This window comes from Bombus flavifrons, chromosome 10, assembly GCF_040668555.2.
Source record: "Bombus flavifrons isolate JBK064 chromosome 10, iyBomFlav1_principal, whole genome shotgun sequence".
NCBI classification, from domain to species: domain Eukaryota; kingdom Metazoa; phylum Arthropoda; class Insecta; order Hymenoptera; family Apidae; genus Bombus; species Bombus flavifrons.
Genome location: NC_138451.1, coordinates 571,620 through 597,494, shown reverse-complemented (window position 1 = coordinate 597,494; position 25,875 = coordinate 571,620). Strand labels below are relative to the sequence as shown.

The 25,875-nt window shown below is 41.2% G+C and overlaps 1 protein-coding gene and 1 long non-coding RNA gene across 3 annotated transcripts in view; both read right to left on the bottom strand.

The window, feature by feature from the left end:
* Positions 1–25,875, bottom strand: part of LOC138183818 (uncharacterized) — a 411,340-nt gene that overhangs the window by 115,388 nt on the left and 270,077 nt on the right. The gene's annotated exons all lie outside the window — the stretch shown is intronic.
* LOC138184345 (uncharacterized) lies at positions 8,608–10,978 on the bottom strand. Its single transcript, XM_069122230.1, has 2 exons — positions 10,843–10,978; positions 8,608–9,926 (listed from the first exon to the last, which is right to left on the bottom strand). Exons 1-2 carry the CDS (start codon positions 10,976–10,978, stop codon positions 8,608–8,610), a joined length of 1,455 nt encoding a protein of 484 aa, XP_068978331.1.

Sequence of the window (25,875 nt, the reverse complement as noted above, 5' to 3'; positions counted from 1 at the left end):
TGTAGTTCGTTCTCGTAGGATTTATAGAAGAAAGCTCGGTGTGGGTGTTTCCCTTTGTATTAAGGACGTGGATTCGTTGTTCACACCTTTCGTGAGTAGAGTGAGGGCAACGATCTACGATGTCCATTGGTTTAAGTCAATGTTAAAGAATGACCAGAGGGGATGGAGCCTCCTACCAATGTTGCTAGTTGATGTCTTGTTTAACGGAAAACCTGGATTTCCCGGTGATTAAACATTCGTTTTTTGCTAAGTCACTACCTGCTTTCCAAGGGCCTTTCTAAACTGGCTATAAACAGAAAGCATCTCTAGGATATGGAGCTTATTCCGTAAATTGACGACATATGTCAAAACAATAGCATTAAAAGCTGTCGTTTTACGGGTTCCTTGGACTTATTGAGGGTCGAAGGACGGTGCGCAGACCGTTGGCGGTCAAGCAGCGCCGGATGGCGTGCAGATGCCTTGCGCGACGTAACAACAATATAATACATTATTATATGATAACAGGAATATTAGAAATTAATAGAAACCAGCCGTGAGAAACAAACCATGAAATAATATATTAAACTTACTATTATAAAAAAAATAATAATAATATTTTATTGAAAGAAACACTAAACAACGCATAAGAAGGCTCGGCAAATACTAAGTTGCCACGCGCCTAGAACGTTTCACTGGCATCAGCAAGGATACATCACAGATGCAACTTCAGCAAGGATAAGTTGGCACGCGCCTGGCACGTTCCACTGGCATCAGTAGGAAAGGCCTGGGAAACATCGCAGACGCAACATTAGCAAATACGAGCTACTACGATACCTACATTTTATCACGTACCTTGTATACCCCTAACACCAAATGACACATGAGAAATCAAGAAGACGAAACTTCAGCACAATCCGCGAAAGTAGGCAGTTATAAAATTCATAATTTGTCACGTAGCAATGCTGTGATTCCCATAGAGATGATCCATTACGTGACAATTAGGAAAATTATAAATAAGCGGGAATAACATAGAGTAAAAGAGTCGGTATTCAAAATTCAGACCGTTCACATCGTCACTTTGTCCGTCGAAATCAAGTGTTAGAAAAGTTAATTAGAGTAAAGAGTCCTTATTCAAAATTCAGACTGTACACATCATCATTCTGTCCGACAGAATTGTGTATTAGAAAAGCTAATTAAGTTTGAAAAATCCGAGCGTCAAATAACTATTCGAAAATCAAAGTTTTCGTGTTGCGACTCGGTCCACCGAATCCGAGTATCGATAGGGATTAGTTTAAAATTCCGAACGTTCATCATCGTTCGAATCAAACATTCGTATTGTCACTTCATCTGCGAAATCAAAGTTTAATTGTCAAAATTCGACTCATCATCACCAAGGCATACACACCCCAAGGTAGGAAATTTAAAATTTATAAAATTCCTTCTTCTCTGATAGTTTCGTTGTATCCGGGTACCGAACTAAATCTACTTATCAACAATTAATATATTCGGTCTTGTTTTCTATTCTGTAAACGTCTTAAAGATAAACTATTGATTTTGAACTTTAAACAAAAGGTTATTCGCTGTGTAAGCTTGTGCAAACGGTATTTTCAACTATTGAGACACTTACTGATCTTCGCATTCCTCCTCCCATTGTTGGCAAAATATTGCCCGTCTTTGGGCAAGCCTTGCGAAATCACACAAACCTCACACAGAGAGGATCGTTAAAGTCATTTTCCTAATTATTGAATTCGAAAGGCAAGGAAGTCGTAACGGTACAAACCACCCTAGCAGATGAACTGAACTTCAGTTGAAACGACAGATCCACTAGCAAAATTAAAAGAGAAGAAGAAGGAAAATGTAGGGATAAATTTGTATCGAACAACGAAAGCCCAAAACCCTATCGAATCTACCAACATGAAAAACTCCATGTTCTACTGTCTCTAACACTATTATATATATATTTATAACAATTTAAATAATCTGGAATATTAGGATAGATCATCGCATATCAATATACAAACATAAATAAACTGTGTAACGAAATCGAATATTTATTTTATCCAACTTTAATCCTCTCCCGTGCCAGTATTCCTGCACATAGCAGGTTAGCCGAAAACGTGGAATTTATCTATCAGTAGCCCAAACGCTAGTTAACGCTACCCATAAGTAATTAATTTATCGATAAATTATTTCGAAAAATAAGTATAAAAGAAATTTCTCTAATCGAAACAGTCCTTAGACTGTTTCTGGTGGCAGCAACTACCGTGTAAATCGTAGTTTTCGAATGTATGTCTAAATATTCAAAATAGTATCGTTCAATAAAAGAAAAATTTTTTGAAATAGACCTTAGACTATTTCTGGTGGCAGTAATTACCGTATTAATCGGAAATCTTAAATCAGTATTTCATATACAATCATATCTGTTGAGGTTATTCGATGTGTAAACGGAGAACACTCGCGGATAAATTGTAAGGCAGAAAATATATTTAAATAGAAGTGTTTTATAACTAAGAATACAATTTGGGCTGGTCCAGATCCGCACGCTAGCTGTGTTACCCAATAACTGAAAACCCGGAAGCCAACGTCGCCTGTCTACTGTTTATTTTTTTTTCTATTTATTTATTTGAATTTTACAATTTGTCCAGTAGGACATTTGGTAAAATGTTGTATCTTGGTGTTGTAATAATATAGCATGTGGGTGGTTACCTCCAGCGGGGTACCATCTTCGTGTTTGTTAGGTTGTGTCCTTTGTGAGACCTGTTGGGTGTTTCCTTTTTAGTCTTCTTTCTATGTTTTATGTGTTGATCGTTTCCGCTGCTAGCCGATTCGGGTGCGTTGCTACTCTTTCTCTGTACCTTCTTGCGCATCTGCTAATCTCTTCCTTGACCGTTGGTATTCCAAGGTCTTTCCGTATATCTTCGTTTCTGACGTACCATGGTGCGTTTACTATTGTTCTGAGGATTTTAACTTGGATTATCTCTATTTTGTTTATATGGCTCATTGCTGCTGTTCCCCATAGTGGTATTCCGTACGTCCAGACTAGTTTTATAATTGTTTTGTAAATTTTTAATTTGTTTTCTATGCTTAGTTTGGATTTTCGACTTGTTAACCATTGCATTTGTCTCCTTTCTGCCTGTAATTTTGTATATTATTGATTTAATATGTTGTTTCCATGTAAATCGTGTATATAGGTGGAGTCCTAGGTATTTGACTTGCCTTTATTTGTGTTATTTGCGTGCCGTTTAGTGTAATGTTTGGTGGTATCTGTTTTCGCAGTGTGAATGTAATGTGGTTGCATTTATCGGGGATTGCTTTAATTTGTTTATCTTGAAGCCACTTTTCTATTTTTGTGATATGTTCTTGTAGTAATGTGACTGCTGTTACAGGGTTAGTGTACCGGACTAGTACCGCTGTGTCGTCCGCAAATGTCAGTACTTTACTATTGATGGTTGTTGGTATGTTGGCCGTGTATAATGTGTATAGCATTGGTCCTAGGATGCTTCCTTGCGGAACCCCTGCCTTGATGTCTTTAACTTCAGAGTATGTGTCCTTAATTTTTACTACGAAGGTTCTACTGCTTAAGTAAGATTTTATTAAATGGTATATCTGCTTCGGGAATTGTTTTCTGATTGATTGAAGTAGGCTTTCGTGGTTTATTTTGTCAAATGCTTTCTCGATGTCTATAAAGAGGGCTGTGCAGTATTGTTTGTTTTCTAATGCTAGTATTATTTCATTAATGAGTCTGTGTATTTGCTCTATCGTAGAGTGTTTGTTTCTGAATCCAAATTGGTGATCTGGTATTAATTTTTCCTTATCTATTATTGGTTTTAAGCAGGCGTAAATTATTTTTTCTAGTATTTTGGATAATACGGGAAGTAGTGTAATTGGCCTGTAAGATGCTATTTGGTGTGGGTCTTTACCTGGCTTAGGTAGCATTTTGATCTGTGCTAGTTTCCATAGTTTAGGATAGTGTTGGATTCTTAATATTCCATTGTAAATTATTGTGATTAGTCGTACCGCTTTTGGAGGTAGGTTTTTTAGGATTTTACCATTGATTAGGTCGATTCCTGGTGCTTTATTGTTTTTTGTTTTTTCGATTATGTTTCTAATTTCTTGTTCTGTTGTTTTAGGTATGATGTACTGTTTGTCGGTTGACGTACTAGTGGTTACTGCATCCTCGTCGGTATGACAGTTGAGGTTGCTGTTCTTGATATTATGGGGTGTAAATGTGTTGCTTAGGTGGTTGGCAAATTCTTCCGCTTGTTCTTCATTGCTTCTTGCCCATGTGTTATCTCCTTTGCTGATTGCTGGGACTTGTTTTATTGGTTTCTTTATTTTTTTTTATTGTTTTCCATAGGGAGTAGTTTGTGTTCTTGTGTGCGGATAGTGACTCTATGAATTTTGTGAACTCGTTGTTGTTGTGTTCTTTTATTTTGTTTTTTATTTCTTTTGCAAGTTTGTTTAGGTGTTTTTTGTTTTCTTTTGTTCTATGTTTTTGCCATTTTGCTTTCGCTTTTCTTTTTTCTCTGATTTTTTCGAGGATGTCTGGCGGAATTACTTTTGTTTGTCTATTTGTTAATCCAGGTATGGTGGTTGCCCATGCTGCTTCCTGAATAGTTTCTGTAAGTGTTGTTACTGCTTGTTCGATGTGTTCAGGTGTTTTCAATGGGATGTTGCAGTTGATTTTGCTCTCAATTATTTCTTTAAATGTTTGCCAATTGGTTGTTTTGTTGCTTAGTGTCTCTGGATTTTTTTGAAGTTTTGGTTTTTTTCTATATGTAATTATTATGGGAGTATGGTCGGAGGTAAGCTCGAGGCTGGGTGCTATATTTAGTTTATTTGCGTTTAGTCCCTTTGTAACTGCAAAATCAAGTAGGTCAGGTGTTTTGCTCAGGTCTCTCGGCCAGTATGTCGGTCTTCCTGTGGATAATATATTGAGGTTATTGTTTCTAATGTATGTTTCCAAGGTTCTACCTCGAGGTGTAGTGATTCTTGATCCCCATATTGTGTGCTTTGCATTGCAGTCTCCCGCTGCGATAAACTTATCACCTAATTGTTGAAAGTACTCTTCCCACTTTTGATGTGTAATTTCGTTTCCCGGCGGTACGTATACTGCTGATAACTGAAAATGGTTGCTGCTAGTTTGTACTGTGACGGTGGTTGCTTGTATATGTTCCTTACTGACTTGGCTGTGTAGGTGATGTTTATTGTCGCTTTTTATTATTACTGCGGTCCCTCCGTGTGCTTTTCCTGAGGAATGCTTGGTGTCATAAATGGTGTAGTACGGAATTTTTAAATAGCTTTTTGTAGTAAAGTGCGTTTCTGATACGAGTAGTATATCTATGTTGTTACTGTACAGGTATGTTTTGGTTTCTAGGGCCCTTTGTTGTAGGCCGTTAGGGTTCCAGGCTGTTATTTTAAGCGTGTCCATTTTTATTTCTTATTTTTTGCTCAGCATGTTTGTGGGTAGTTGTAGCATAAGTGTTATTTGTTCCGTTTGCTGTCTGAGGGTTGCGTTTTGTTCGATTATCATTTTTGTAAGTATATCAGTATTTTTAATTGATTGTTTTAGTAGTTCTTTGATTTCTGTAGTGTCCTCGGTGTTGTTGGTTTGGCCCTGATTGTTAATGGGCGTTTCTTGTCTAATATTTTGTGTTACTTGCGCGTAACTTCGGTTTACTTGGATGTCTGTGTTCCTGGTTGTAGATTTTATTTCATTTTGAGTTTTTAATGTTGCTTTGTTTTCCGTTGTATTTTGTTGTTGTTGGTAGTTATCAACTGATCTATTGCGAAGTGGTGGAAACAGTTTACGTTGTAGTTGTTTCCTGATTTCACATCCTTTATAGCTGGCTGGGTGGTTTCCGTTACAATTGTAACATCTAACTTCCTCGATTTTTCCTGTGTATGGGCAGTGTTTTGTTAAATGGTTTTTTGCACATTTAACACATGCTGGGCTTCTATTGCAATAGTTTTTTGTGTGTCCGTATTGTTGGCACCGCATGCATTGAGGTATTTCTTTTTTGTAGCGTGGTGGTTCCACTGTTACTATAGTGTTTAGGATTTTTTTGACCTCGTATATTGCTTTGTTGTTAGTTCCCGGTTCTAGTTCGATTAGGAATAATGGTAGTGGTTGTTTGGTGTCATACCTGGTCATATTATTGATTTTTCTTGTTATGTGTCCTATTTTTTTTAGTTCCTCACTTAATTTTTCTAAGTTGGTTTTTGGATGTAGTCCTCTTATCACTACTTTGTAGCTTCTTTCTGTTTTGAGCTGGTACGTGTGGTATATGGCATTTTTCTCCATAAGTTCTTTTATTACTTTTCTATAGCTTTCTGGGGAGTTTGTTTGGATTTTTACCTGTTCCAGTTTTACTTGTTTCATTGTGTAATTTTTCTTCCCAGCTATGTTGTTTGTTTAATCTATCGATAAGCGGGTCTATTATTTGCGCTAGGACAAATATTGGTGGTGGTTTTGTAACGTGTGTTGGTTGAGTTATGGTTTTGCTTGTTGGGTCATTGTCAATTTCTTCCGTTAGCGAGCTGAAGGAATTTCTTAATGGTAATTCTTGCAGCCATCGCTGCTTTTCTGATTCTATATTACCTATAATTTTTCTTTTTTTATTATAGGTCGCCACCTTCCAGCTTCCATCCTGTTGTGTTGTTTCTTTGTTCGTTTCCATTTCCACTTCAGTTGTATCTGAGCAGTCCTGATCTTGATTTATTTGTTGTCTTGGCTTTGTTGTGTCTGTTGTTTTGTTTATATAATATTGTTCGTCTTTATTAATTATCTTTATTGGTGTAACTTTCATTTTGTTTTTCTTTATAGTCTTCTTAATGGAAAACGCAGGTTTCCAACATTTAGCTATGGGCGTAGCCGTTCGTGTATTTATTTTAGTCACTTTCCACACTTTTATGACTTTTATGACGCTCTATTTCTATTTCCAACGACATGTGGTCTGACTCTACTCTTTTTCCTACCTTCATGTCTGTTATTTCTTCTATCGCTTCCTGATTGCCAATCACGTAGTCTATCACTGATTTTCCCCTTTCCCCCACATAGGTCCACTCATCTCCTTCTTTGTCTCGACCATTAATTATCGTCCAGCCTCTTTCACCCAGCAACCTTAACAGCGTTCTTCCTTCCGTATTTATTGTTTTGTCTTTTGATCTCCTGCTTTTATCTTTTCCTAGTTCCTCGTTTATCAGCCCTCCCTCTTCTCCCGTTCTTGCATTCCAATCTCCTCCTATGATCGTCACTTCCTCTTCCCTTCCCTATACTTTTTCCTCTAATTCTTTCATGTCTTTTTCGTGTCTCGATTGTAAACCACCACTATTCTGTAGGCCCTCTTCTTGTACCTTATTTTTCTTTCTACTATGTCGTCACTTATTTCCTTATACTCTATTTCCCTCAGGTTTTTGTTTACGCCTGTTATTATACCCCCTTTTGCCCTTCCCTTCTTCCTTTCTCTCCTTGCTGCCCTGCATTTCCAGTCGTATTCCTTGGGTAGTCTATCCCATTTTAGTTTTACCCTTTCCCATTTGCTTTCCTCTGTCCATGTTTCCGTGAGGCCGATACGTAAAAAATCCTCAAATATTCCCATACCTCTTTGTCCTTGTTCATTATCCCTGCTACGTTCCAGCACATTTTCACCCCCTTTATGTCCCCACCTTTTCTTTCTCCTTATCTCATCCTCTCGCCTCTCTCCTTCCTTCTTCTTCAAGTCTCTCCTCGCTTTCATTCCACCTATGCTATTTGTCTTCTATTTTCAGCTTCTATAACCTATTTTTACGTGTTCCCCCCTCACCCTTCTTGCTGTAGCAATTCTTCTTAACCTTTGTTGTATTTCTCTTTCTTTCTTCGTTAGATTGTTATCTATGTAGATCCCCTTCCCCAATTTACCTTTCTCTCTCATTACCTTCGTCTTTTCCTCCCATGATTTCAACGTCGCAATTACTATCGTGTTCTTTTTTCCCACCCTTACCTTCAGTGTCCTTTCTACTTCTACTTCTAACCTCATATTTTCCTTTATGAACTCTGTCACCGTCCCACTGTTGCTTTCTTCCCGCCATTCCGCGCCTTTTATTACAATATTCCTTTTCCTTCTCTCCCTTTCTGCCCTGTCCTCTCTATCTTCTCCATCTTCATGCTTCTTTGCTTCCCTCTCTCCTTACTGAATCCTTCTCTATCACGCTGTACCTTTCCAGCGTGTTTCTGCGATCTCCCTTCTCTCCCGCCTTGTCTGTTACCCTCGGCCTGGCTCTTGTCTTCTTCCTGTCCAATTACCTTTTCTGCTTTCGTCTACCTAACCTCTTCTTTCCTGACTTTGTGTTTCACACTTTCTCCTGTCTTCTTTGTCACTTTTTTATACTTTTTATACCCTCTCTTTGGGCTTTCACCCTTTTCTTTCCTTTCTTCTTTCCCCTTTCTCTTCCTCTTCCTTTTTCCCCTTCACTTTTCACTTTTTCACTTTTCACAGCGCTCACTACCCACGTGTTGCCTTCGCCTGCGTCCAAATCGGAAGTCCTACATGTGATACATCTATTTCATCAGTCTATTCTACTGTGTTAACTCTCAATATATCCTGCGCGTCTGCGTACCGCCAGTCTGATCGTCAAGTTGTAAAAAGGTCACCTCGCCCGTTTAACCCGTAACTCTGCCTGATCCAAGAAATCAGCACCTAACAGCAGGCTGTGTCTTGCCATTATCTTATTCGAGACAACATGCAACGTGATCGGAAATTCATACCCATCGACCGACATTACTTTTGTAAACTCGCCCCAGGTCTCATTGTCAGTCGAACCCAAACCTTCAAAATTAAGCTTACAATTACCTAGAGATGGTAATCCTAACTTCGCATACTCGTCTGATCGTATAAGTGTGAGATCGCTATCCGTATCCACTACCGATATAAATTTACAGTCATCTATCGACACTTCTTTCTCGTATTCCTTCTTCTCGGGTCTTGAAATGAAGTCAGTCTTTTTTGGTCGCACTGTACACTTCGCCGCCATATGTCCAAATTCGTTGCATTTAAAGCACTTAGCACCTTTTTCTTTCTCCGGACACATAGCACTTAAATGATCCGCACTGCCACAACTGAAACATCCTCTTTTGTCACTAACTGTTTGCCTCGACTGATTTCGCACTTCCGATCGTCTTCCCATATCGTCCTTGCGTTTCCCAAATTTTGTTTCCGCCTTCATATCTCTTTTCATCGCTTCGTACTGCTTGAAACGTTCTTTCAGCTCTTGCATGTTCCTAGCTCCGTATAACATAGCCTTATTTATGACCTCGTCAGGAATACCGTGAATAATATAGCCAATTTGCGACTGTATATCGACTCTTGCTTGTCCCGCAATCTCACGCATACTATGCATGTATTGCTGTAGACTCTCATCTGGTCTCATCGTTCTACGCGCTAACTCCCGATGTATCTGCTGGTCACTTACTACATGCTCAAATTCGTCTTTCAGCGCCTTTCTTAGCTTCGCCCAGCACTTCATGCCTCGTTCTTGTCGCACGAAAGCTTGAGCGAAGCCTGTCAGCAGTTTCTTCGCGAAAACTACCATGTGCATGTCTGACCAACCACACACATCTGTCATTTCTTCGAAGTCCTCGATCCACCGATTTATACTCAGCAGATCATCCCCGCTGAATTTCTGTAGCGAGTCCTCTATGCCTTTTAGCGTTAACACTGTGCACTTAGGCTTGTCTTGCCTCGATCGTCTTATCGCTGGAGTTACCCGAACTCCGCCGTCTTGATAATTGAGATTGCGATTTCCTGGACCGTTAACGTCTAAACGATCCCCAACCACGCCAATCTCATCGTCGTCGTCGTCTTCTTCTAAATCGTCGTCGTTGTTATCATCTGGATCATCTTCTTGCGCACCGTGTTCCCGCTCTAAGCGTAACGCAGCAAGCAATTGCGCTACTGTCACGTCCCGCGCTGCGCACGCGCCGTAACGTAGACTAAAACTACCAATAGCGCGAGTGAGCGTTTCAATTTGAGATTCAAATAAAATTTAACAATTTGTATAGAAACCAAATTCGAGTCTCACAACCCCCACGGAATAACCCGCCACACGACGACCCCTCCACGGTAGACCTAATTATGAATAAGCGTAGCGACATAGAAGACACTCAGAGATATACGGAGAGATAATTCCTTAGTTCAGAGTAGTTAATTCCTCAGTTCCGTGTGATTAGTTCCTCATTTCTTGGTGATTAATTCCTTGGTCCTTGGCGATCAGTTCCCCAATTTCTTTGTTCATAGCGATTAGTTCTCAATTCCTTTAGCTCTTAATTTCTCAGTTCCTTTGCCTTTCAATTCTCTAGTTCCTTAGTTTTTCAACTCTTAGTTCCTTTAGCTTTTAGTTTTTTGCTCTTTGTTCTTAAGGTCTTTAGTCCTTTAGTTCTTTAGCTTTTAGTTATTTAGCTTTTAGTTCTTTGTTTCATTAGTTCCCAGTTCTTGTCAGTTTTGTTAATCGACGTGTTAGTATTTGTCAAATTATAAATTATTGTAAATCAATTAAATTAAAATCTTGTAATTAATAAGAGTGAAAACGTGTCGCAAACGATTGTAACTTGGAGTATTCGAAATCTCAACGACAATTCTGTCAATACCCAATTAGAATTAGAATAAACTTTTGTTGTGGAAAATATTTGTCTAATAAAGTAATAGGATTAAGCGAACATTTATTTTCACCAACCTTAATCCTCTCCCGTGCCAGTACTCCTGCGTGTAGCAGGTTAGCCGAAACGTGAAGTCTAATTGCCAATCGCATTAAACATCAGACAGCGCTACCATTTAATCTAAATTCAAAAATTAACGGCAACACAACCAAAACAAATCGAACAAAAACGTAACACTACCAGCTCGCGTTTTCTGCCCGCTAGTCTCAGCTGTCGTCTTCTCAGTTCGCCTTTTAGCTGAGGTATTTGCATCTGTGCCACATGCTCGTCAGTCAAACCTGCTTCTCCTGTATTGTAGTCAGACATTGTTCTGAGATATCACTTTAACGAAAACCAGTCACTTAAACCCTTCACTTGTCACTTGGCACACTAAATCCCGAACGAGCCCCCCAAAATATGTGGTAACTTATATAGATCTTCGAGTAAGAACAAGTAATGATGTTTTATTTAGAGCTTAGTTTACTTTAATAGGCGATACTCAATACAAAAAACTGATTACAATCTCGTCGTACGTCTTATTATCATACTCTCCAGCTCCTCCACTTACACTCTCTGACTTCTCGATTCACACTCCGCGACATCTCAACTCACACTGCGTCCTCTCAACTAACATTCTGGCCGTTCTAGCATCCCTTTGTCTTTTCCTAGGCCCACTACACACATGTTCCGCAGACGCTCGTTGCCAGGGTCACTTAGGCCTTTTCTACAAAACTATACAATTGAAAGGACCGACGACACATTGATGGACCCGACGGCGTCTCGGCTCTCGCGACATTGTTCATGGTTAACTCGATGTTTCTTAGGCCCTTTTCCCCGATACTATATGCATATTCAAAATAGTTTCAGTTAAAGTTGAAATATGAAGGTATTAAGATCTAAACCTATCCATTCGCTATGATGTATCACATTTCATGTACAAGAACATTTTGTGGTAGAAAGGTTTTAAGATGAAAACTGGCTTTGAAATGTTTCTTATGTTTCAAAGACTTGTTTTGATCAGAGAATCGACTGAAGACATACCTACTAATATTCCAGTCACAGTTATTGATATAAAACTTTATATGGGAATTAACAGAGAAAAAGTATAAAGAAGAGTCATTAAAGTTCAAATAAAATGGAGCCATTATCCCATTAGATGTAAAATGTAATACACTTAAATATAATTGGTAAAATAATATTTAGGCTAAGATTTTCAGGTTTAACCCCTTTCAATGAATATAACGACTAGTTTATAATTTTAACAATTTTTCCTGGTCTGCCGTTACGTTAGTATATTGTGCACGACGTATTTTCGATTGTGCGTGATTATGCTGGTTGGAAAGTTTTACATATTACATATTATGATGATATTGTTATCTTTCGGCATTTAACTAACGTCTAACGAATGTTACGTAACATAAAAATTGTTTTTATTCTCAAAAACCCTCGTAAACCTGGAAATTGTACTGTGATTTCTTCTTCTTCAATAAAAAATAGTTAGTAACTGTTCCGTCCGGTGACTTTTCACGCCCATTAGAATCATCCTTTGGTCGAGGCGGCCACTCGCTACGTCAATATAATTAGTTGGACCGTAATGATCATAAGGAACTGTCGTAAAAATAAGCATGTCGATTTATCGTCAAGGCCGTTAAAGCCGTTGAGTGGTATAAAACCTTCGAATTAAGAGCTTATATTATATTCCTATTTCTTATATTCCTATCTTTATATTATATTCCTTATGGTGATTGCTCCATCAGGTAAAAAGTAGGGAAACGTGGGTTTTCCCATTTTTCCCCCGTATATGTCTAAGATGAAAGGACACCGGAGACTTCCCTTTGAAATTTTGGGAAAACCCCTTAATACTTACTTCTTATACTACTTATACTACTAATACTTACTTAATAATTACTTGCTAGCTTCTGTAATAATCACATCTGTACCAATAAAGGGTACCAATTCACGTGAAGGTTCAGTATACGCCCCTAACTCTTTTTTCTTTTTTTTTTTATTAACGTGGAGGAAATCCGCACGGACACCAGGTCGCTTCTGGGGAAAAGCGGCGTGGTAGTGCCGTACTCCAACCGACTAAAACCTCCACGATGACCCGGTGTAAGCGATACACCGCCCCACCCCCCGCTCAATACGTCACCTAATGGAGCGATGTGCAGCCACGTCACACCGCGCCTTGTCGTCGGGGCCGCCGTGCCAGGCAGTCCGGTTCCCCGACCGGGCTGCTTTGCGGCACCGGGGCGCTGAGCTGCCAGCGCCTAAGTTTGCGCTCCACCGGGGGACGCGGCGGACCTAGTGCGTCTCACCGAAGCGCGTCCCAGATCTCTGCCGCGCCCTCGCCGGACAGTCCTCTCAGGGTGAGAGTACGGCACCCTCACCCTCTCCGCAGCCTCTTTTCGAAGCATGACTTGTTCACAGAAGGAGGTCACGGCCCTCCTCCTTCTCTAGCTTATCAACAATGCCTCGAGGATCGCCGGCGGCGAAAGATCCCAACCGATTTCCACGATGAGGTCGTGGCGCGGCCGCGCCCACGCCGGACAGTATTCCAGCGTATGCTGCGTCGAATCCACGCTCGCATCGCAGTGGTGGCAGCGCGCGGTCGCCTCCTTCCCGATTCGGTGCAGATACTCGCCGAAGCAACCGTGTCCGGTGAGCACCTGCGTCACCCTGTAGGTCAGGGGAGGCCCGCCGCCGTCCAACCAAACGTCCCAGTTTGGAAGGACGGCCCCGAGGACCCTTCTCCCCGGCGCACCCGCTCTCGTGTCGACGTTGGCGTGCCATCTGTCGAGCAAAGCTCGCCGAGCCCGAACCCTGACGTCGGCGCCCACCGGGCCCGCCCCGTCCGACAGACCCCGAGTGTGGAGATAAATCTCACGGCACCTCAGAGCCTGCAATTCGAACGGGGGAAACCCGGCGAGCACCGCCGCTGCCGCCGCCGAAATGGTGCGGAAGCCCCTCACTACCCTGATGGCCACCGTCCTGTGCAGCCTCCTGACCACTAGGAGACTGCGACGGTTGTTAATCAGGTCCTCCGCCCAGACCGAAGCTCCGTAGAGGAGCCTCGATCGCACCACGCCGGCGTACAGCCGGCGCACTCCGACATCGGGCCCGCCCAGCCGAGGCAACAAACGACCTAAGGCGTTCGCCGTCGCCTCAACAGACGGCGTCAGGCGCTCGAAGTGAGCGCCGAAGGTCCAGTGGCTGTCGAGGGTCAGGCCCAGATACTTCATGCTGATTCCGACCCCGATCTCAGTCCGTTCCAACCTCAGGCGGTAACCCGCCGAAGGCGTCCCGTGATCGGCCTCGCGTCAAAACCACATGGCCTCGGACTTCTCAGGGGCACCCTGAGTCCCAATCCCTTGATTTCGGCGACCACGCAGGCCACTGCCAGCTCCGCCAGGCGGACGGTTCTACCCCATGCCGTGCCCCAGACCAGCACCAACATGTCGTCAGCGTAGCACGCCAGTGCCGAGTTCGGAGGCATCGGCGTCCGAAGCACCGCGTCGTACGCGATGTTCCACAGCAACGGGCCCAACACCGAACCTTGCGGAACCCCGCGGTGTACAGCCCTCCTGGTCACCGCTCAACCCCGGACGGTGTAGACGATACTCCGGTCCCGGAGGAACGCCCGGACCACATCCCGCAGATATACGCCCCTAACTCTAATGATAACCCAACATATATATATGCAACGAGCGTAAATATCTTGTCTACAACTGTTGTTGGAACAAAGAATACATTATAACCTGTTACCTCGGCGTTATAATCCATTCGACTAGCTCTATTATCTTCAACGAAATAGGGGATCGATCAATTTCGTGGCGTTGATCATATTATCGTAACGGGAATTTACGACTCCCGTTGACGCGCTTCCTTGAGATCGCGTTTCTCCGCGAATGGTCGACAAAACAGTAACATTTAAATGTTTCAATCGTGAATAATATTTTGGACATGATATTATTTACATATATTATAGATATGTGGCGGCACGTGTTACGGAACATTCCAACGGCTTCGTGATACAAAGCGCTACGCCGTCAAAGCGCAACACCGACGTGCCCAATGTGCTGTCACGTAATAATAAAGAAAACGAGGTTTTTTATGTTGGAGAATGAGCATTTGCCCATTCATATGCTTTATTAGGTGCAGTTTACAAACTGAGGTTACTGACTAAAGGAGCGGGGTTTTTATTTCTTTATTATGACTCATATCTTATGTGTGGGGGTCTGGCTATTGTCTTCTCTCTCAGTTATCACAATACTAGGTGACATATCCGATGAAAGTGGATGCCTACCTTTTGGGTGGTCGTTACACCTGCCTCTTGGGTGGTCGTTATACTCCCCCCTTCGTAGAGTAAACTTAGTCCTCTAAGTTCTTGCGTTTCTTTAAAATCGATGGATGGAATTTGGCCTTGGGCGGTGTTGATAATTCAAAACTTACTCTTGATTTCTTTTCTGTTCCTGGTTGCACAGGTGATATCGGTGCTTAAATGTTTATAGGGACGGAAGGTGTTGCAGGACTAATGTTGGGTGTATTATTAACGATGTTTTCTTAATTTTGCAGCAAAATATGTGAATACATAATTTTGACAGTCCTATCTTATTGAGCAGATACAAGCATATGAGTCCAATGTATATATATCCTATTACCGGCAACGTAGTGAGACCCCAAGTTTTAATTCGTGTTATTCTGTGAGAAAAAGTTAATTGATTGGCTCTATTTTCTATTTGATTCAGAGTATCAGTATAACCGTTTAGGTTGCTTATTATTTTAAGAGTTTTTTCTAAGCTGTCAAGCATTAAGAATAAGTCTACAATATCAGTTATATTTATCATTTTGGTCTTAATATCGTAAAAAACGCTCTTGGGGTTACCACTGATTCTCATATGGTTGTCTCCATACAATATGTCTACAGTTATTTTAGTTTTCAACAGAGAGGGTTGCTTCAATTTAACAATTTGATGTCCTTCTTTAGAGAATATATTGAGTTCTATTGGTTTTTCTGGTACAGGTATGTAGTGATTTTCGCTTTTGAGTGGTATAAAAGTTATTTCTACGATCTTATAGACTGTGAATTTACAAAATATCATGGTATTGTCTACACTAATTATTTCAGATGCGCAATCGTGTTTTGAACGTCTATCATGTATGGGTTGAGTTTGTTTGCAAATATACAATTCGTGCTTGATTCGACATTGCTTGTCCAGATACATCTGATCTACATTCATATAAGTTAATCCTGAGGTAAAAAATATCGGATGTTCGACTAATGGGGCGAGAAATGCTCCATTCTTTTGAGTCGGTATGGGGTATACCTGTTCTATTTCCCATTCTGCGTCAATTATCGTTGGAATTGAAATTTTAAAGAAGATCTTTTCTTTTTGGACAAACAGTGTGAGTGTAGAGATGTCTAAAATGCGTTGGAAATTATTTTCTTCTGGTAAAAATCCTTTATTCACAATGTGATTTCCTAAAGCCTTAGCGTATTGTTCTAAGAAAGTGTGATGATCCATGATCTGGAGGCTAATAATTCCTTGTTTTCATAGTAAAACTAAATTCAGTATTTCATCGAGTTGAAAGTGTAGATCTGACAAAGCGCTTTCCATGGAAATAATCTTGACTACTAGAAGTTCTTGCCTGTTTACTTGATTTACTTTTTCAAATTGTTTTAGGCTGTCGGTGTTTAGGATTTTCCTAATTAGAGCGGTTTGGTTAGCCACAATGGTTTTTAATTCGTTTTCTTCGCTAAATAGTTTGTCGATTCTAATTTATCAATTGTAAATCGTCAGAATCTAAGGTTCCGAAAAGTGTTTTGCTAATTGAACCGTTATATAGCGTTTTGTATAGTATAGTGTTTTGATGTTATTAAATTTGTTGGTTAAGGATAGTATCTCTGGTTCTATTAGACATGAGGTGGTACAATGTTTTTGGGTCTCTGTTATATGTTCTCCTAATGTATCGATGTGGTTAAATATGTCGTTTACATCTATTCCTATATATACGTTAACTTTTTCATTATACAAATAGCCGCTAGATATTTTCTCGTGGAAAATTGCGTTACTTTCGATCGGTATTAATTCCAATCCTAGCACGAGGGTTGTGCATGAGATGAGCGCCCTGAAAAGTATGGTTTAATTCTGTTACCATGTATCTTTTTAATTTGGTTATTGATTAGAATTTCGTAATAAGGAGTCATAGCCTTTTCGATGTGGTAAGGACCTAACCATTCGTCGTCCAATTTATCTGCTTTGTGATCATTATGTACAAGAACTGCGTCTCCCTCTTTAAATACCGTTTGTGTCTTAATGATTTTTCTTTGTTGGTCTCGCATGTAGCGTTTTCTACTTTGTTCAAGTGTCCGTCTAGCTAATGTTTTGTATTTGTCTAATTGTTTTTGCCATAGTGTAAACATTTCTTCATACGTGTAGTTGGGGTTTTTGGATATTGAGGATGGGAGGTTAGCTTTTCGTCCAAAGGTTAGTTCAAAAGGTGAAAAACCGGTTGCACCGTGTATTGCTGTGTTATATCCTAAGCATACGAAGGTACCTCGTCCCATTCTTTGTCTGAGTCGTTTAGACTTGTTCGTATCATGTCTTTTACCGTTGCGTGTGTTCTTTCTAGGGATCCGTTAGATTGTGGGTGAAAGCTGGTTGTTTCTATATGTTTTATTTTAAATGCTTCTTCGAATTTCGTCATGAGTTCGCTAATAAAGTTCCGTCCTTGGTCTGTTAGTATAGTTTTAGGTGCTGAGAAAATGTAAATGTAATGATTTAATAAGGCATCTATTATGGATTCAGTTCTTTGTGTCTTGAGGGGTGTTAATATCAGGTATTTGGTTAAATCGTCATGAATAGAGAGTATATATTGGTTTCCTCGTTTAGTTTTTGGCATGGGACCAGTTATGTCCATTGCTATCTTTTCGTTCGGTTCAGTAGGGGTTTGAGGTATTACGGGAATTTCTTTCGCGAGGATTCTGACAAGTTTCTGTTTTTGACATGCTAAGCAATTTTTTTTATAAATTCCTCCACTTTTGAGAACAAATGTGGAATTTTAAATCGTTCTTTGATTTTTGCGTAAGTTTTCTGTACTTCTAAGTGTCCTGAAACGTCGTTATGGTTTTCTTTTATAATCGCGTCAACGTGTTCGTCTGTTAGAATTTGAATCGGGTCGTATGCAAAGATTATTTCTTCTATCTTGTCATTAACATACATCAAAAATGTTTTTATTCGTGCCTTTTCGATTTCATCGAAGCTGTTGTCTCCTATACCTAACTTTTTATGTGTGGTAGCTGATTCTATGATCTTCTTTAACCATGTCTTTTTGTCGTAGGGCCCTAGAGTTTCTTTTGTTATTTGGAAGAAGGATTTTTCGTTGGGGACTATCTTTAGTAGTTTAGGAAGTGTGTCGGTATCTTGCTCCCACTTGTCTTACTCGTCAACGAGATGGTCTTCAGTCGTCAAATTGTTAATACTTTGTCTGGAAAGTGCGTCAGCAGCCGTATTATCTTTTCCTTTGTGGTATTGTATTTCGTAATCGTATTCTTGTAGCTTTAATCTGCATCTAATTAGTCGTGATGAGGGGTCTTTGCAGTTTTTAAGCCAAGTTAAAGCTTGATGGTCGGTTCTTATGAGAAAATGTCTCGCTAGCAAATATTGTCTCAAACGTTTTACTGCCCATAGGATTGCAAGGAGTCCTTTTTCAGTGGTTGAGTAATTTCTTTCAGGAGGATTTAATGTTCTGGAGATGTAGCAACAAGGATGTTCGTTTTGTGAAAGAACAGCGCCTATTCCTTCGTTATAGGCGTCGGTTGTTAATGTAAATGTTTCATTAAATTTGGGATATGTCAATACCGGGACTTTGCATACTGCGTCTTTGAGAGTTTGAAAGCTATCTTGTTGTTTATCTGTCCAATGAAAGGGTGTGTCTTTCTTTGTCAGGTCGGTCAGAGGTTTGGCTATCTTTGAAAAGTTACGTATGAATTTTCTATAATATCCTGCTAGTCCTAAGAATGACTTTACGCCGGTTGAGTTTTTGGGAATTTTGAATTCTTTGACTGCTTCTATCTTTTTCGGGTTTGGTTTTATTCCTTCGTGTGTGATAATGTGTCCAAGGTATTCTAATTCTGGTTTTAAGAATTCACATTTGTCTGGTTGAATCTCATTCCTAATTCTCTTAATCTTTGTAATACAATTGCAAGGTTTTCGTTATGTTGTTGAATCGTGTTTCCGAATATTATGATGTCGTCTAAATAAACGAAGCAATATTTATTTAATAAACCGCGAAGTGCTGTGTCCATCATGCGTTGGAACGTAGCTGGGGCGTTTTTTAGTCCGAATGGCATTCGACTGTATTGAAAGTGTCCTTGAGTACTAAAAGCTGTGTTTTTTTTTATGTTGCGTCCATTGGTATTTGATGAAACCCGGAAGAGAGGTCTAGTGCGGAGAAGAATTTCGCGTTTCCTAATTGCCAGAGTATATCGTCAATGTTTGGCAAAGGATACGCGTCTTGATCAGTTAATTCGTTTAATTTACGGAAATCTATCATTATGCGCCACTTTTGTTTTCCGGAGGCGTCCGGTTTCTTGGGGACTACCCATACTGGACTATTGTACGGTGAGTCTGATTCTTCGATTATGTTTTTGTTTAACATTTCTTTGATTTGTTTTTCGATTTCTAATTTGTGTACCTCGGGTGGTCTGTAAGATTTTGTATTTATGATTTTGTTTTCTTTTAACGTGATGATGTGTTTCGTTAAATTGGTGCATGGTAAAGTGTCTGTGTCCAGGTTGAATATGTCAATGTAGTGTAAGAGGATTTTTTACATAGGAATGCGGAAATTGTTTTCAATATGGCTCGTTCTAATTAAGTTTCTGAATTTTTGAATTTGTTCCAGATCAATTTCATTGGAGAGGTCATTAGAAATTGGTATTGGTTGCTCACCAGTATTGCAGAAGCATACTTGCGTCGGTCTCTTGTCCAGATAAATTGTTTCGACTTTGGTTTGTCCTGGAGAAATTACCTGTGGTGGCTGAAACGGGAATACACGATCGTTGAGTTGAATTTGGTCGTTTGTAATTTTGTATTGATAGTTTTCTAGCATTGGCAACCCTCTGATTCCGTCTTCGATTAGTGGGAAGTTGTCAGGTACTATGTAGAATTTGTTTCTTTTGCCGCAGATTCTAAGGTAAACGTATTCGTGTGTCACGTATTTGTCATTGCCCATAAAGAATGTTTTCTTGTCGTCTTTTAATGGGGTGGACATGATTCTTGAGCGTTTGACTATGTTCATTCCGGCACCAGTGTCTATTAAATATCGCTTTAGTCCAAGTTTTGATCCAATGGTAATTGTGAGGAGTCTTCCAGTGATGGCGTTAATTCGTATCGTTGGTCCTCTTCCACTTCTTCCTCGAGATTCATATTCTTTTCCTCCGTTATTATATGGTAATTTCTTGGAGGTGGCAAGTTCCTCAGGCTGGCTGACGAAAAATTTCGCTGTTGGGTACAGCCGCTGGATAAATGTCCCATTTGATTACATTTGAAACATTTGGGCGGTGGTCGTTCCATTATCGCTTTTCTTTCCATAGGTAGATTTATTGGCTTTGATAGTTCTGCGGTGCTAAGTGTGATGTTAGATGTAATACTTACGGATACAAATTTTCTGAGGCTTTCGAACAGATCTTCATAACTCTCGATTTCCATGTGGCGGATACTGCGTTCCGCTTCTCCGATGATTCTTTGTGTCAAAATTAGGCGCAATAATGCGTGTTTTTCACGACACTCAGCTCGAGCTTCTGTTACCCGTTTAATACACCCTTCTACTCTTATATCATCTTGTCCATTGAGTGTAGGAATGAAGTCTAGACAGGTTTTTGCATTGTACACGGAATTGTCATGACTTACCGCGTCTTCTTCACTGTCTACATTGTCTGTTTCATTAGGTTTTACTTCGGTCTTTTTAGGAACATATGGTCGCTTTTTCTGAATGGTGCTGGTACTAGCGGAATTGAACTCAGACGTGGTACTTGATTGAACTTTTACTTGTAGTTCTGCGATATTCTTACCTAAGAGTTCAACTTCTTAAACGCGTTGTTGACTTTCGTTGTGTAGTTGTTTACACAGGTCATGTATAGCGTCTAGTATGGTCCGAAGATCCACACCTATAGTCATAGAGCTAACAGGAGATGTGTCTTTCGATTTTTTGCTCATAGTGGTTGTTATACTGTCGTCCGAGTCTGTACTATTGAAACTGTCACGACGAGTACGATAGTGTTTAAAAGAATCCAGTTTTTCTTTTTACCTGGGTATTCTTCTTTTCGTGAATGTTGCTCTGACCAGTTTCAGTTTTGGTGACGACCGTAGTCCGCTTTCCTTAGAAGTCGTTTTCACGCAAAGTGAGCTGATCTATGCAGAGGTCCGCTTGATCCTTCAATCTTCAGTGATGCGCGTACGCCGACATCGTAATTTCGTTTACACTGAGCCGAATGGATCCTGGCACGGATCGCCAAAAATGTCACGTAAAAAACCGAGGTTTCATAAGTAGGAGAATGAGCAATAGCCCTTTCATATGCTTTATTAGCTGCAGTTTACAAACTGAGGTTACTGACTAAAGGACCGAGGTTCTTATTTCTTTATTATAACTCATATCTTATGGGTGGGGGTGTGGCTATTGTCTTTTCCCGTTAATTCCCGTTACGATTAGGTAATCGACGCCACGAAATGATCGATCCCCTATTTCGGTTAGGATAATAGAGGTGGTTTAATCGAGTAGTTACACTGAATTAACAGGTATAACTTAATGTTTATTCTAACAACTTTGTAGAGAGATGATTACACTGATGCGTATGTGCAAGTTAAGTAAGTAATTGTTTTAAGTACAGAAGCCCGATAGTGACATGTTGACTATTCTAACGATGAAGAATAATTAAGGTAAAGTGACGATGCTGTATAGGAGGAAAGCTAGTCGTGGGTGTGTCTAACGCAAGGGACCATCGGATTTGTTGATGGCAATTTTGGTTAGGAAAATGAGGGCAGTATACATTGCTTCTGATTGGATAAAAGAAGGTTGATGGACTAGGAAGGGCCTTAGCCGCCCTCGATAGAAAGTTGCTGGTGGGAAGCGTCATACGTGAGAAATACTAACTTTCGCGTGTCAAGCCTTAGTAGACAATATTCTTTAGAAGGCGATTTAGAAGAGGGATATTTGTTCGGTCTAAAGGACCTTAGCTAGTAAATTACTGAGATTTATGATGGGTCCTTGAGACTATTGAGGGTGCGCAGTGAGAACGAGCGGACATCTGGTTACCATCTTGCCCGCGGTGTGCGGCCTGGTCTAGGTAGAGTGTCACCGGGCGTAACATCTCCCGCCCCGCCGATGTTCGGCAGCAGGCCGCACAAGGCATTGGCAGCCGCCGACACCTTCGAAATCAGGGAGTCGAAGTGCGGCTCGAACGTCCACTGGCTGTCGACGACGAGACCCAGGTATTTCATCGACGATCCCACCCCGACAGTTTGGCCTGCCATGTTTATGCTTAGGCCAGGCGGTGGTGTCCCTCGCTTTTTCTTGTCGTAAAATCAGATGGCCTCCGACTTCGCAGCCGATGCGCAGCGTCTCGTGCCAAGCACGACCCCCGACCAGGACCAGAGTGTCGTCCGCATAGCACACCATGGCCGCGCCCGGGGGCAGCGGGCATCGCAGTACCTCGTCGTACGCGACGTTCCACAGGATCGGTCCCAACATCGAGCCCTGCGGAACGCCGCGCTAGACGGGCCGTCATTCCTCCCCTTCCTTGCTGGCGTAGCATACCCACCTGTTGTCGAGGTAGGCTCGGATCAGCCGGATTGTTGCCGAATAACAAGCCTCTTCTAGTGGACCGTCGCCCTTTTATTTAATGAAATGAGAGGAGCCGGTTCACGGTCGAGCTATGTTGCTGCTGTATGATAGCGTGAAGATGTCCCCTATACGTATAGAGTTTGAGCATTTGGTGATCACCGACGCACTGATTTTGGAACTTAGAGACACTGCCAATGAAAACACAATTAAAGTAAAACATTGAATACGAATTCATGAGCTTTGGCTATTGTAGTATTTAGCCGTTTTCCTAAAAACAAGTTTAGGGTTGTGGCGTGAATTTAGCCCTTAGAGATATTACGACGGAATAAGGGAATGCAGGGCCTAGGACCGCACGTATCGACGGACTCACTTGAAGAAGACTCAGTTGAACTGATTCGCGACGACTTTGGCTACGATTTAAGGACACGATAATGGTACAACTCTCTTATGACGAACGCGGCACTGTCCCTGGACTACGATACTTTTTGTCAAATTATTATGGAAAGTACAAACAGAACTAATGAAGTTACGGCACAGGCGGTTTCGGGGGCCGAGGCCCCGTCGGTGTTTCGAGTAGCGTTCCAGATTCGACCCGACGGTCATCTTACGACTGGACAAACAACGAGAAGAGGGTGGTTCTCGGGGCCCCTGTCGATCGGTAAATGCAACCAGGGACCAGAGTGTTGAAGAAAGCGAGGGCGTAGAAAGGCTCTCTGACGCTCGAGATTGGGAAATGAAACGGTGACTGGAGAAATAAGGTGCTTGTTCAACAGAACAATAAAAGAAAAACCGTGTCACCGCTGTAGGGTAGGAATGTTGACAGGATGAAAAGGGCGAAGAGAGAGGATACCTCGTATGCGGGAGTATATAAGGAGAGAAAAAGTGACGAAGATCACCCTAGGGATAGAAACTTACGACTCCGGAGGCGAGTGGATGGTACAGGCGAGTAGGAGAGAATGAAGATGGGTAAGAGAGAGAGAGAAGAGTATGAACGAGGAAAGGAGGCCATCAGCTAACGTAGGCCACAGGGGAATGTTGCCGAGAACTCGTAACGGATCTGAGGCTGAACGGGAGTCCAAATCACGCGGCCCAGTTTGACAGCGCGCGGCCGCGTGCGTTGGTCCTGGGGTTTTTCCATTCCCAGGACGATCACCAGCCGAGGACGGCGCCACGTGATGCAGTCGACAACCCCGTCCAGGAACTCCTCGAACACTGATCTTTTGCTGTTGGTTGACACGTACTCGCCCACCACCACCATTCTTGCCCACTCAACCGCGACGAATCCATTGCAGCGCTCGAGCAGGACTCCGTGGACGAACGCCCTCGGCGATGATGGCCAGGTGACAGCGACCATTTGAGTTCGGCTCGGGACGTCGTAGGGTAAGGACGTGTTTTGGCGCGCTCCCGCCAAATGGAAATTTATTACGTTTTTTAGTACAAGTGTTACGTGTGTGTTAGTATTATTATATTTAAGGGTAAATGGAGTGGATGAGTGTACTTTTTTAAGCAAGAAACAGTGGATGTGTGGTATAAAGAAATATAAGTGTAGCTTGTCGATGAATCGTAACGGTCGACGAGGAGATTTTGCGATTAAAATGGAAGGACATTGAGGTGACGATAGCTAGTGCTTCTTATGGAACTTAAATAATCCATATAGTGTTGAGAGATTTATATGCACTCGCGATGGCATGACACTTGTGAAAACCCTAAATGCGTAATAGTTTTGATATTGAAACGCGCACGTGGGTAAAATGGACGTCCTTGTATGGTTGACGGCTTTGCGACGCGGACGATGGAGAAGAACGTTGCGCAGGTGAGGTGGTTCGCTGCGCAGACGTGCGGCGTCGCCACTTTACGGACAACGTATGTGAGCATGTACAGTCGGCTCGATATAAGTTCCTATTTTTAAGGAATAAAGTCGGGTCGGCCAGAGTTCTTACTTATATTATATTTATTTAGTTTATTTATTTATGTGTTTACACGAGCCGAACTAAATTCCTTGGAATGAATAAATAAGTAATAGTGTGCCGTGTAATGAGGAGGCTGTAGGAGTTACGTGGCGATTAGAAGGTTGGAGTATCTAGCGGTTGGAAGTAATGTACCGCTTTAATATTTTAATATTTTTATTTATTTTATTTATTCTTTTATTTATTTTATTTATTTATAATTTTGTATTTATTAACTAGTATTGTTTTATTTGTTTTATTTATTATTTATTTATTAATTATTATTTTAAATTATTTATTTATTTACTTATTTATTTATTTAGTTAGTTATTATTTATTATATTTATATTTATGTATTTAGTTATTTATTCTTTTTTGGTTACTTATTTACTTATTTATTCATTTGAGTACGTGACTATTTATTTTATTTATTTTTTATTATTTATTATTTATTATTTATTTTATTGATTTATTTTATTTATTTATTATTGTTCATTATTGATTATATATTGTTTTATATTTATCTATATTGTGGCGTTTTGGGCGCGCATCATCGGGTCTTTGGCAGAATGCAGGCGTTAGACGGGTGAATCTTAGATAGCACAATATTACTGTATTGTACTATCATTTGATTGGCTTATTTGTTGACGACCTGGCGAGTTTATGGACAATGATTGGATACTTTCGGACGGTATATGGGCTCGATGTTGACGACTTGGCGATGTCTATGGACTTTTCAATTATATATATGTCGGGTTTACATTGGAATTAAAGTTAGGGGCGTGAAACGAATCTTCGTTTGGAATACACATTGTCGATAAGCAATGGTGGTGGTGCTGCGAGGCTGGATTGCACCTGGCCAGGGAGAAGGCTGAGGTTGTCCTCTTAACAAGGAAGAGGATGCCGAAGATTTTTAACTTTGACGTGGGGGTTGGGGGGGGGATATGTCCACTAGCCATGTTCTGAAGTACCTAGGGGTAGTGTTGGATAGTCCTAGGGGATTCTCCCTCCCCCCACTTCAAAGCCGTTTGTGATAAAGCGGAACGGTTCTTGGGTGCCATACGGAGCTTACTCTCAAACGTCGGCGGGTCTACCAATTTAGTCAGGAGACTATATTATGACGTCTGGGAGACGGTGGTTATACATGGCGCACCGATATGGGCCTCCTCCCTGGGAAGAGAAACAAATAGTACGATCATGAGAAGGGCGCAAATAGCGGCGTTGATCCGTACGTCTACCGCCTACTGTACGGTGTCACATGGGGCTCTGTGTATGCTTATCGGTAGCATGCCGACTTACATCAAGGCATGGTTGCGGTGGAAGCAGTATGGAGTGATGAGGCGGATCAACGAGAGCCCTGAAGAAATGGCACATGTTGGGCAAGAAGAAATGAAGGATTTGGGGGCGGAGGCAGAGGACAGGTGGAAATTCGAGTGGGCG

Excerpts from the sequence above, each read along its gene's own strand:
- LOC138184345 (XM_069122230.1), bottom strand. The coding sequence starts at position 10,978 with ATGTCTGACTACAATACAGGAGAAGCAGGTTTGACTGACGAGCATGTG. Across the intron at positions 9,927-10,842 it reads ACGCGAGCTGGTAGTGTTAC|CGCGGGACGTGACAGTAGCG; the intron begins GTTTTTGTTCGA and ends GCGCGTGCGCAG.